The following is an 11,977-nucleotide window of genomic DNA, read 5'->3' as shown; positions in this document are numbered from 1 at the left end:
GCAAATTCTAAGCGTTTAGATGGCTGCTTTGATTGCATTTGGGCTGTTTACACACACCGAGGAGGATTTGGGCGTTACAACCCGCTGGAGCCCGGCTCCTCGGCTCAGCGGACAGCTCCCGAGGTCGCTCGGTGCCAGGTCCCCCTGCCCCGTCCCGACCTCAGGGAACCGGGGGCAGTTGGGGGCCGTCTGACCCGCAGCCCGTCTCCGGGGGTGCGATTTGTGCCCACGGCTGTGGCAAAGGGAGGCGACTTCTCCCGTTTTGAGTCTCCAGGAGCTCCCCCGAGCCCCCTCCGGCACCGCCCCCCCCCCCCCAGTGCGATGTGGGGGCCCCGGGGCCGCGTCACGGCCCGGCTGCCGGGCCCCTCGCCGCCCGTGGGCGCCGGCTTCGGCCCTGGAGCCCCAAACCACGGGGGGGGGGGGGGGGGGGGGGGGTCCCAGCAGCGCCGGGACCAGGCCGGGACCCCCCCCCCCGCGGCCTCAGGGCCCGGCTGCCGCCGCCCCGCGGGCGCTGCCCGTGACCGCCCCGAGGGCCCGGTGGGGCCGCGGGCGAGGCCGCGCTGAGGGGGAGGGAGGCCGGGGGGGGGGGAGGGGGGGGGGAGCAGCCCCGGGGCCGCCCCAACGGAGCCCGGCGCGGCCCCGGCCCCGGCCCCGCCGCCGCCGACCTCGGTCGGGCCCGGCGAGGAGGCGGTGGCGGCGGTGACGTCACCGCGCGGCGCGCCAATCGGCGCGGCGCCTCGCGGCCCAGGAGGAAATGACGTCACCGTATCCCTCCGCCGGCCAGGTCCCCTTTTTGTGTGTGTGTGTGTGCGCGCGCGGAGCGCTGTGTCCATCCGCCCGCCGGGTGCCCGCCCGCCGCGCGGGCTCCGTGACGAGCCCCGGGGGGGGGGGGAGGGGAGCGGGAGCGGGGCGGGAGGGGGGGCGCCAGGCGCGGAGCCGCCCCCTGCGCGCGCACGGCGAGAGGCCGGGGCCAGCGGCAGCGCCGCCCGCTCCCGCTCCTCCTCCTCCTCCTCCTCCTCCCCCTCAGCATCGCGCCCCGGGCCCGCCGCCCATGCCACCTGCCCTCCGCTGCCGCTCCCGGGGCCGGGCCGGCGGCGCAGCGCGGGGGGGGCCGCGGGCCGCTCTAGGAGCCAGGCGGCGGCGGCCGAGCGCGGAGCGGGCGCGGAAGGTGAGGAGCGGAGCGGGGCGGAGCGGAGCGGCGGCGGCCCCGTTATGTGGGGGGGGGGGGGGGGGGAAGCGGGGGGGTGACGGGGGGGCGGGGGGGGGGGGGGCGCTGGAACCGGCTGGAACCGCCCGGGGCTGGGGGATTGGGGAGGGGAGCGGGGGGCGGCGGCCGGGCCAGCCCGCGCCCTACACAAAGCGGCCTCGCGACGGGAGCGCGGCGGCGGCGGGAGGAGGAGGAGGAGGAGGAGGACGGGGGGGAGGTGGAGGCGGGGGGGGGGGCCGGGGAGGAGCCGCCGCGGGTCCCGGAGCGCGGCGCCGCCGCCACCGCTCGGCCGGGGGCAGGCGGAGGGATCCGCGCACACCCCCTCACGGGGGGGGGGGGGGGGCGGTGAAGCGGCACCGGCGGCGGCTCCCTCCGCCCGCCGCCCCCTCCCCCGGCCCGCCCCCCCCCCCCCCCCCCCCCCAACATGCCGGTGCCCGGCCCCCCTGGGGGAGGGGAGGGGGGCCCGGCCTCGTCCCCATCCCGGTCCCCCCCGGTCCCCCCCGGCCCGGCGGGCGCTGGGTGGGCGCCATGTTGGGCACGGGGATTATTTTTCCTCCCTTTTGTGGCTCGGCAGCCACAATAAACCGAGCACGGGGCCGGCGGCGCTGCCGAGGGGCATTACCGGCCCCGGGGGGCTCTGCCCGCCCTGCCAGGACCCCCCTCCCGCTCCATGTCCCCTCGCCCCCCGAGCTGTGGACACCGGGCGGGTGACAGGAGCGGTGTCCCCGCTGCCCGGGGCCTGCGTCCCCCGTCCCCAGCGGAACGGGCTGGTCCCGAGCGCATCCCGGTGCAGGGAGCGGGAGCCGTGCTGGGCCTGGGCTCGGGGGGCTGCTCCCCGCGGCTCCTGGCCGGCCCCGGCCCCGTCAGCGAGGTGACACCGGGGACGTGGTGAGCGGCGAGCCCCTGGCCCCGTCAGTGGCACCGCGCGGGTTGGCAGCAGGACCTGGTGCGTAGCTCCCCTGGCCACAGGTACCGAGAGGAGCCGGGGCTGGAAGGAGCCAGGCGCTCGCTGCTTTGCCCAGCCCTCGCTGTGGGCCCGCTCCTGGGTGCCCAGGGAACCCAGGTGTCCGGCTCCCCCCCCCCAGCGCCTCCCCTGCTCCGCGATGTGGTGCGGAGACGAGGGGGAGGCTCGGATCCCGCTGCCCAACAGCCTTGCAGAAAACGCGCCGCAGATGACAACACACACAGCTTTATTTTTATTAACTTGGCAGCAGTTGCAGCTGTCGCCGAGGCATACCAAATGGGGCACGAGCGAGCGGAAGAGAGGGTAGAGGATGGGGGAATCTGTTGCTTCTTTTAGGAAACGCTCTGTGAGGATACACAAATTCTGCGCCTCCCCTACCCTGGGTCTCGCTGTGTACCATCTGATAGCCTGAGGTCGCTGCAGATGTCAAGTTTCATCCTTGAACGTGAAGCCTGGCTTGCTGCATGCACGTAGTTATTTTCCCTCTGGTTGTACCAGGGTAGGGAAGGCCGTAGTTCCGTGGGGCTGCCCGCCCAGGGAGCTCCCTCCCCGTTGCCACTTCCAGCTCTGTCTGGGCATGGGGTTCTGCACATGTTGCCTGCAGGCATTCTGGTGTTTGTGGGTGGATACAGTTACCTTGTTTGTGTGCGGGATCCCCCAGCTGCTTAGATACTGTCAGAGACCCTGCAACTGTCTCTGCTCAAGTGGACCTTCCGCAGCGCAGCCCGCAGACCCAGAAGAGTTTGCAGGAAAGCTGCAGTCCTGCTCTTGGACCCTCGGAGGCCAGGCCTGCAGCTTGAAGGTAGTCGTTAAGGCAGTCTGTGTTCATCGCTCTGCAGATCAAACTTTAAGGTAGATAACGATTGTTAAAATTGAGTGTGTAGTAATAGGTTTTAATTAGTAGGCATCGCACACATCAAAGCCTTAAATAAAATGGAGGACTTTAAATGGTAGCATTCCTAGAAAACTTAATATGCCTCTTGAAATCCTCTCAGTACCCAGCAAAGCCAAGTCAACCACATCAGTCAACGAGGAGTAAATTCACCTTGCTCTGAAGGATGCGGCTGCTGAACTCTGGCACTCGGCTCTCACCTGTACCTCCTGTCGGAGGGGTTGCTCATGATGAATTGCCCTATAAACAGGAATGAAAACATCATCCAATGTTTTCATCACTTAGATTGTATCAGTTTAAAGCCGTGCCAGTTATTTGTTATAAGCCTCGGAAGGGCATTATCTTTTTTTCAGGGAAGGGATTGCAGCATGTCTTGACAGCAGGAACCTTTATCACAGGATTCATTTGCATTTAATGTAACTTCATCAGGTGTCCTGGTTCTTAAGAAGTTACGATACGTTCCTTGCCACCGAGTGCGCGTTATTAAAAGTGAGTCTGAAAAACAAGCAACAAGAAAGGAACTCCGGGACTGCATGTTCAGCGAGGTTAGACAAAATGGAGAGAAGTGAGCATTCGGAAGGAGAACTTGGCCAAGAGAAGTTGATTTGTGTGTTAATTCTTGTCTTGGAGTGCATCGAATCATCTCAGGCTTCTTTGTGGGTCTCTGAAAGACAGATCCTCAATTTTATATTTTAGCTTTTCTTCTCTGGACCATCAGGGTAGAGGTGGTTTTATAGCAAGCGGCGAAGAAAAATTAAGTGTCAATTAATTCTTAATATGTATTTTTCATGTCAGTGTTTTCCCTTAGGAAACTCCTTAGGGAGGCAGGGGAGAGGATTGATAGCATTAAAACCATGCCACAATTAAATCTCCATTAGCAAACCTAGACGGGCGTAAAAACCGACAAATCTTTGGGCAAGAAGAGTGAACAAAGTTCACGCGTTGGGTGCTGGAATGCGACGTTCTGGGGCACAGCTTGTGTGCAGCCTCCCCTCTTGTGGGCTGGGAGCGCTGCGTTTGCTGCGGGCAGGGGTGTCTCAGGGGTGAGCTGGGGGCTTTGGGGGTGCCTACAAGAGTCAGCGTGGTGCTGAAATGGAAGTTAGCGCGGAGTCGGATGCTTCTGGGCGATGCGAGACCCCTCTGTGAAGGTGGTGAGGGATCTCCCCGTTGTTTCCTCAACTTTCCTCAGTCCTTCATCACAAGTAGTCATCTGTCAGCGTGGGTTCCCTGCTGGAGTCCGTTGAAACTTTTTTTTCTTTTAAAAAGTAGTAGTTTGGGAATGTTACCGTGCTACTGGCTGGATTGTCACTGCGTATTCGGTTGCGTTTCCATTGTCAATTCACGTGAATTTATATCCCTTTTTTGAAAATAGTTGTGACTAGAGCTTTAGGGTTCCTGCAGGACCGGCAGCACCCGGTAGGGTCAGTGTGGCTGGTGTTAGCGTGACTTCATGTGCGACCCGCGCTGCAGTGGTTGGAGTCCAGGCGTATTGGAGTCATGAGTTTGCTGAATTTGTTCCCACCTGGAGAAAGGCCCCGCCAAGGTCTGCCCCAGGCAGGAGCTGGGGTTCCCTGCTCCCCAAATCTGCGTTTGATCCGAGCAAACCCTTCCTTCTGCTTTCCCACCGGTGAAGCCGGTGGCTGTGCTGGCCCTTCTGTAGGGGCTGTTGTGCTGGAGGGGGACGTTGGGAAATGGGGTGGTAGCCTCTGTCCCTCCTGGGTTCTGCCTTTAACCAAAACTCCTCCTTTTGCTTTACCAAGTTATGGGTGTAACGGAGCGCGGGTTTATTCCTGACCTGCCAGTGTGCCCTCAAGACTGAGTGTGTTGCAGATGATTTCACCCAGTCGGCAGAAATTGGGCCACCAGCGGTGCCCTGACAAGTACTGATTTATTTATACTTTTTTTTTTTTTAATTAAAAGCCTCAGAAAGTGAAGCTTATGTAGCAAGAATAGCGCATCCCATCATGCGAGTTTTGAAGAACACTGTGAACGAGTCATTAATTTGAAGTCCTTTTTAAAAGAAGTGTGTGTATATACAGCATATGTATGTCATAACTTGTTTGCTTTGTGTCAAATAATATCAAGCTGTGAATGAAACTGTAAATATATAACCACACATCTTTTAGAGATCACTTCAATGAGACACAGCTGCCTTATTCTGCAGCTGTCGTGTAAAACCTGCTATCCACAGGTGCTTTAGATAATAGAAAACATTTGGGCCCTGATTCTCTCCACTTACGTTGCTGTAAGTCGGTGAATTTACGAGTCAAAGCCTACGGAATGGAAGCTGAGTCCTTTGTTTGCCACCTCACTTAGGTGGAGAAACTAGATTAAGTATTTATTTTGTTTATTTGTGGGTTTCGGAAGCTTGAAAATGCCAGTGGTGTTTTCAGCCAGACTGCAGTGTTTTGTATTTTCTACCTGTTCAGTCATTTTGTCCTGAGAATACAACAGCAGCCCCGAGGGATTCGATGATACCTTTCTAACTATACCGAAGTGGTTCGTTGATAGATAAATGCAGGTGGATCTTAGACCTGATTCCAGATTTGGGTTGAAATGACGAGGGACTCAGGAAGCTTTTTTGGCAGTGAGGCACAGGGGAAGAGGATTTCTCGTGATGGGGTGATCTGTTTGGCTGTCTGGGAATAAAAATTCTTCATTGTTGGGTTTCCCCTGGTAATGGTAATCAGTTTGATCAGAAAATGTAATCAGGTGGCCAGCCTTTTAGTGCAAGACTTGAATGGCCGGTGCCTTCCCCCTCCTATATCGCAACAATGAGCGTGGACCACATCAGCTGACAAAAAATAAAGGGTTTATATCTTGCAGTCGTGCCGGTTATTTGTGTAGAGCTAATATATGTTGGCTCTTCCCCTGAAGGTCTTCTCCCATTTTCCAGCTAAAAGGGAGAGAAAATACCTTTCAGTCTTCAGGGCTCTATTTCTTGCAGCGTGTCTAGAACACTTTGTAATTTTTTTCTCATTTTTTTGGCATCCGTATTTTCAACCGAGCATCTGCCAACTATGTGCTGAAAAGCTAAATGCAGAGTATTTATCATTGGGCTTAATCATTTTATTGAGCAAAGGCTTCTTACATACAGAAATATTCCAGATCAAAGCTTTGAAAAACAAAGCTGTTACATTATAGAAGAGAGGAGACATTTTCTTAGTTCGGCTGATACGAGCAGATGAAATACTATGCGCATAATGTAAGTTGGTGTCAAAAGAAGCTTGTAACTACAGTCTCTTTAGCATTTTGTCTTTGCATCTTCTGAATAATTATGAGGTGTTGAATAATATATTTTTACAATCTGTGCAAAGACTTCCTCTGTAGTTTTAGCCTTCCTGGGTAGACATATGTGCACGCTTTAATTAATAGATCAGGTTATTTATCCCGGCTATTTATAGGCTGCCCATCACTATAGTATTAAGGCAGTGTTCCTTGTCTGGCGTGGAGTAATATGATTCCAGACAAATAGCACTGTTGTGAGCGTCACCGCTTTTGCCAGCTAAGAGAAGCTTTGTCCTAGAAGCTTCACGGAGAATTTTTTTTCTAGATGTTTCTGTGAAGCACAAATATTGCAAATCATAAATATGCAGTTATTGATCGGTTGTGGTGCGCACCCGTTTGGGATCTCTGTATGCATCTCCTAGGAGATCTCGCTTGTTTTTGATAAGATTTTGTAATTCAAAAAAAAAAAAGTTTATGTTAACAGGCAAAGAAAATAAGATTTAAGGCTCTTTGATTCCTGCTTTCCCCTGCTAAGCAGATTTCCAGCATAAACCTCGACTTCAGAGCTTTATTTCTAGGAGTCTGTTTTTGTACAATTTGTCATCCAAAAAATGATTTTCACTTTTTTCTTTTTTTTTTTTTTTCTTAAACCGATGGAAGTTTTTTTGTCCAATGAAGTGAATGAGGGCTGGGCAGCTCTTTATTTCTGACTAAGCCCTTCATTCTCGTAGAAGCTTTGGCGAGTCGCTTCGTTTCACTGAACTCTGCTTTCCACCCTTAAAATGTGGCTCATGCAGTTTGCTGTCCGCTGCAGGTTTTATGTAAACGAAGAAGCTCGCAGGGTCTTTGAGGCATGCAGGTACTGGGTGCTGTGGAGATGAAGATTTGCACTTGGTTAGCCCTTCTGTAGGTTAAACCACCCCAGGTCCTTCCATCTTTCCTTGAAGACCACGCTTCCTGGGCCTGATGGTTTCTGTAGCTCTCTGCCTGGTTCACGTCCGTCTCGGCGTTGCCTGCAGGTAGGATGTGCAGCACTCAGCCTCGCCGTTTGGTGCAAAGCCGTTCGCTTCCCTTTGGCTGCTTGGTGAGCCTGAGCCGTTGCTGGATTTCCCTCAGCTCCAAATGCCTGCCAGGGCCAGGAAAGTGTGATAAGGGCAAGGAGGAAATGGCCACGGAGATGTGCTTGTGCCCTGGAGGGAGCGTCAGAGCGGGGAAGGCGTGTATGGAAGGAGCCAGGACACTTGAAGTTCCTGAGGAACGGCACATTTTAGGTTAAAAGTTGGCTGAAAAGGACTTGGAGTGGTGAGAAAAGAGATTCTCTCTTGTTCTACCCGGGCTCAAAGAAACATGGTTCTTTATATCTTCCTTGATGTATATTTTTGTAGTGACGGGATACAGAGAGGTAGGTTCTTCTCTACAAAGGTTGTTTCCTGACAGCCGAACAAGCCTGCGAACGCCTTCAACTTGTGCAGTCTTTTTAGGTATTCCCTGTCATTCCCAAGAAAGAGTAGGAAAGGCGAGTTCAATATGAGTAAGTTATTTGTAAGTTGGGTTGGACTTTTAAAGGCCTATTGTCTTCACAAAGACCTTCACAAAGGAAGGGCAAGTTGAGTTTCATAGAGATCACAAGTGAAATTATACAGAAGTGTTTTATTTACTGTACTATGTAAGATTCTTCCCAAAAATACACAACTTTGAGAGGCATGGGGATAGCTGTATTGAACATTCCCACACTGCCAGTTGGAAATCTAGGCATAAAGCAGCTCAGTTAAAAGAGCTGCTGCTGTGTGTGGAAGGAATGGCAGCACTGGGTGTTCGCAGCTGTACGAGTCATAAGATGAATTATCTTTGCTGTTTTGTTAACATGCAAAGTGAGGAAGAGGAGATCAGCTATTGAACGTGAGTGGTGTGATGGGTTTCCTTTAAGTACAGTTCTTTGTATTGTTCTTAAAACAAATATTCATGTGCTTCAGAATTATAAGTGGTGAGAATTGCGTGTATTAGGATAAGCAGGCGTAGAACTAAAATGAGCATTTCCTAGTGAAACAGCATCATACGACTGCAGCATAACAATATGAGCTCTGCAAATCCTTTGTAGGCAAGTGGAGCACAGAAAAATGGCAGTCTAAGAGGTTGTCTGTATCCACGGGGAAGGCAGGGAACTGCATATGCTGCTTCAGAAAAAGTACCAGCAGCGTGAATTTGGCAAACGGGAACAAGTGCTTGCAATTCTTGTGTGGCTCAGACCTACCTGCTTCAGACAGTTGCTTTGGATTTAGGTGAAATTTTATTTTGATTTAATTTCGTATTGCAGGAAATTTGTGATGCTCGTGGCTTTGTTTTGCAGCTATTACATAGCACAACACAAAAAAATCCAAGATTGCACTTGCACGGAGCGGCTGCACGCGGTCTTACCAGCCACTCCTGTAAATCCCAGCTCTAGAGTGATTTACAAACCCATGTTTATAACCGGTTCAGTGGTTTTGGGGGGGATAATGTGGACATAGCTTAATTATATGAGACTTAAATTTAATTGTTCTATGATGACTTAATCCAGTTTATATTTTGGCACTGTTTCTATCCTAGGTCTTCAGCAGTGAGTTAATAAATGTTATGTTGTGTTGAAGCCTTCTGGTCAGCACTCTTTTCTGTGGCTATTTGAAAACACAGATTGTCTGCAAATGAGTTGGATTGTTCTCTTGCTTGTCCCTGATTATAAGCTGTTTATTTTGGCCACTATGTCTCAGAACATTCCTCATCAGATTTTTATGGCAGTAAAATGGTAGTAGAGAAGACAAAATGCAACCGTAACAGCTTCTTTTGCCACCAAAAATGTGATCAAGAAGAGCAGCATCCCTTCTAGACGTGTTAATTCCCACTCCCTTGCAGCACAGAACTGCCACTTGTTCCTCGCTCTGTCCTTCCCAGGGGTTCATGGCAGGTGGAAGGAACTGAGTCTTTTTTTGCTCTAGCCCAGGTAGGAAAATAGGAAATCCATTTTTTGCGGTATCTGATTATAATCATGAGTTCCTTTAGAAGTGCAGTTGAACTTCTGGATATGGTTACATTGGCTAAAGACCCCTAAGTGTGTTATTAAGGAGAACTAGAACTTTGCGTAAGTGTTATTTGTAAGTGAAGTTTAGAAACAGCCAAATCCTGAAACGGTGCAAAATTAGGTCTGTAAGAAAGCTGCTTGGCTCAGTGGCTTGCAGGTTGTCAAAGTGTGGTTGGAAATGGCTCTATTGATTAGATGTCAGTAGTATTTGAAAAGTCAGCTGTTTGGAGAACTCCGGTGCTAACTGTCCCTCTGAGAAGAGCTTCTGTAGGACACTCGAGACAACTGTTGTGAATCTCCTTGGTTTTAATTCTGGCTGGCTGGTCTGAATGTTTAATAGAGATCTTGGCATTAAGCACATACAGATTTGCATTTCATTGAGGCCTGGATTAGATGCAACCCCAGGAGAAAATACTTGACTTTTGCTGTAGGCAGATCCGTAAAAACTTCTGTTCTGGGTGCCATGGTGCCCAGCAAAGCAAACAAAATGGGAAGGTGTGTAAATAGTGGAGCAAAAGGTAACACTGAGAATTGCAGTGTTATAACATCATTGCATTAGCAGCGATACGCCCCTCGGTTAGCGACTTACCTTTGTTGCTGCTTCCCGATGTCTCTAAAGGCCGTAGCAGCAATAAAAGTGTTAGAGATGGGTGGCAAGAATGAGAGAGACAAAAAGCCTGGAGCTGTCATCATCTGTCGGTCTCTAAATAAATACGTAATAAGTAGTGTGGAAAAGATGAACTGGGTGCTTTACTCCAGAGATTCGTTTGAGTTGAAAGACAATAACTATGGGTCTAATTGCAGAAAATCCCTTTACTTTTCTCTTTTTCCCCTCTCTGAACTGATTTATAATGGTGTGTCAGGTTCCGGGCTGGTACAAGGAGATAAGCAGGGGATGGGGCTGGAGCAGCACGAGGGAGTTTGGGTCCATGCAGGTTTGGTCAGAACAGGAGTCCGAGGTTGGCTGTGGATTGTTCACTCATTTGTCTGCACGTTTCTTGCTCATTGGAGCTGGGATATTCAGTCTCTAGGATTACTGCCAACATTCAAATGAGAATATTCAAAACCATGAACAGAACAAAAAACTACGACTCTTCTTACTGAGTTCTAGGGCAGTGAATTCTGCTCCTGAAGCTCTTAACTTGGCTTTGTCGTGCAGGAGGAGTGGCGAAACACTGCAATTTTAGTTAAAATCAAGGGTTTGTTAAACAAACTTGATTGATTTCCATGAAAAGAAAGCAAAACCTATTAAAGTACAATGTGGGGTCATTTCTATAACCTGAGAAATAAATAGGAACCTGGAAATATGCAGCTCATTTTTTTCTTTGGAATATTGGGAAATAAAAACATTGTTAGTAATTCTGGCATTAGAGTTGTTCTTATAATGAAACTGCTGCTGCCTGAATGCAGCTACCCAATAAATGGCTTTCTTCTTTTCCCCTTGCAGGATGGCGGACACAGACCTTTTTATGGAATGTGAGGAGGAGGAGCTGGAGCCATGGCAGAAAATCAGTGATGTGATTGAAGATTCTGTTGTTGAGGATTATAACTCGGTTGATAAAACTGCTACGGGTAATTAACTATTTTAGTCTAGCATTATTCCAGTTATGGGTATTAAAGGGAAATGGCAGTGATTGGTTACATCCTATCCAGTAAGTAATCTTATTTGATAGCTAAAAAAACTGTTAATGAGTGATGTAACAATTTCACCATCTGTATTTGCATGTAACACTTGAGTCTGGTGCCTGGGAAAAAGAACACTTCCCCTAGTAATGTGTGTGGGTGAAGTAGACTGGCATATTTAATTTATTAAGCTTTTGTTTAGCCCTTTGAATTACTTTTTCTTGGTCTTTTGGTCAAGATCAAGCAAAGAGTCAGCCTGATATCTGGAATAGAGATGAGGCTCCATCTTGTAGGGATAACTGAGTCTGGTGGTTGAGCACGTCTCATGTTCCTGACCGCGGCGTCATTCTTGGATTCCATGCCATGGAAGCATTCTTGGTAGTCAGCGTTACCAATGTCTAGGCAGTCACTATTCATGGCTAGTGGGTGATGCAGGGTGTTTGTGGATGCGTTCAGCACTGGGGGCTTTGGAGAGCCAGTTGGTAACTGGAATTGGTAACTGGAGGTGAGCAGAATGTGTCTGCCTCTGCGTAGGGGAGGGTTTGCTGCTCCTGCTGGCTGCTGTCATCTGCTCGCTCTTGGTCTTCCTACAAGGCAAGATCTAGAAGGAGCCTACTTTGATGAATAGTGTTTAGAGGCGCCAAGGTAGAAGGATGTTTGTAAGGAGAAGGTGATTCAGTCAGAGATGGATTGGGATGGGTATAAAACTAACAGTGGTCTGAGTAAGTTGAATTTTTCTTGCTTGTGCTGTCTGATAGAAAATACAGAGCTAAGGAAGCTGGATGTGACTACAGCTTACTGTCCAAAGCCAAACGTTTTGTATTGTATTTTTTTTGTTACAAGCAGATTGCCTTGCTTCAATTCAGAAACAGCTTAAGCAGTCTCTGTGCATAACTTAATATACTGAAATACAAAGTGGGTTTAGGTCTCTTTGGGATTAGGGAGCTGTATAAATCTGTGTGTCAGACTTGCTTAAAAGTCATCACGTCATTTGTGGTAAAATTTGAT

The 11,977-nt window shown here is 50.8% G+C and overlaps 1 protein-coding gene across 2 annotated transcripts in view; it reads left to right on the top strand.

Moving 5' to 3' along the window:
- The first annotated feature begins 837 nt into the window (after nucleotides 1-837).
- POGZ (pogo transposable element derived with ZNF domain) overlaps nucleotides 838-11,977 on the top strand; it is a 33,184-nt gene continuing 22,044 nt past the window's right edge. For both annotated transcript variants that reach the window (XM_084303244.1, XM_084303243.1), the window contains exons 1-2: nucleotides 838-1,168; nucleotides 10,794-10,918. In XM_084303244.1, the coding sequence (XP_084159370.1) occupies nucleotides 10,795-10,918 (124 nt within the window). In that variant the 5' untranslated portion in view covers nucleotides 838-1,168; nucleotide 10,794. The remainder of the gene's footprint in view (nucleotides 1,169-10,793; nucleotides 10,919-11,977) is intronic.

This window comes from Netta rufina (assembly GCF_964035555.1).
Source record: "Netta rufina genome assembly, chromosome: 29".
Taxonomy (NCBI): domain Eukaryota; kingdom Metazoa; phylum Chordata; class Aves; order Anseriformes; family Anatidae; genus Netta; species Netta rufina.
The sequence above is the reverse complement of the archived record's forward strand: the minus strand, read 5'-3'. Positions and strand labels throughout refer to the sequence as shown.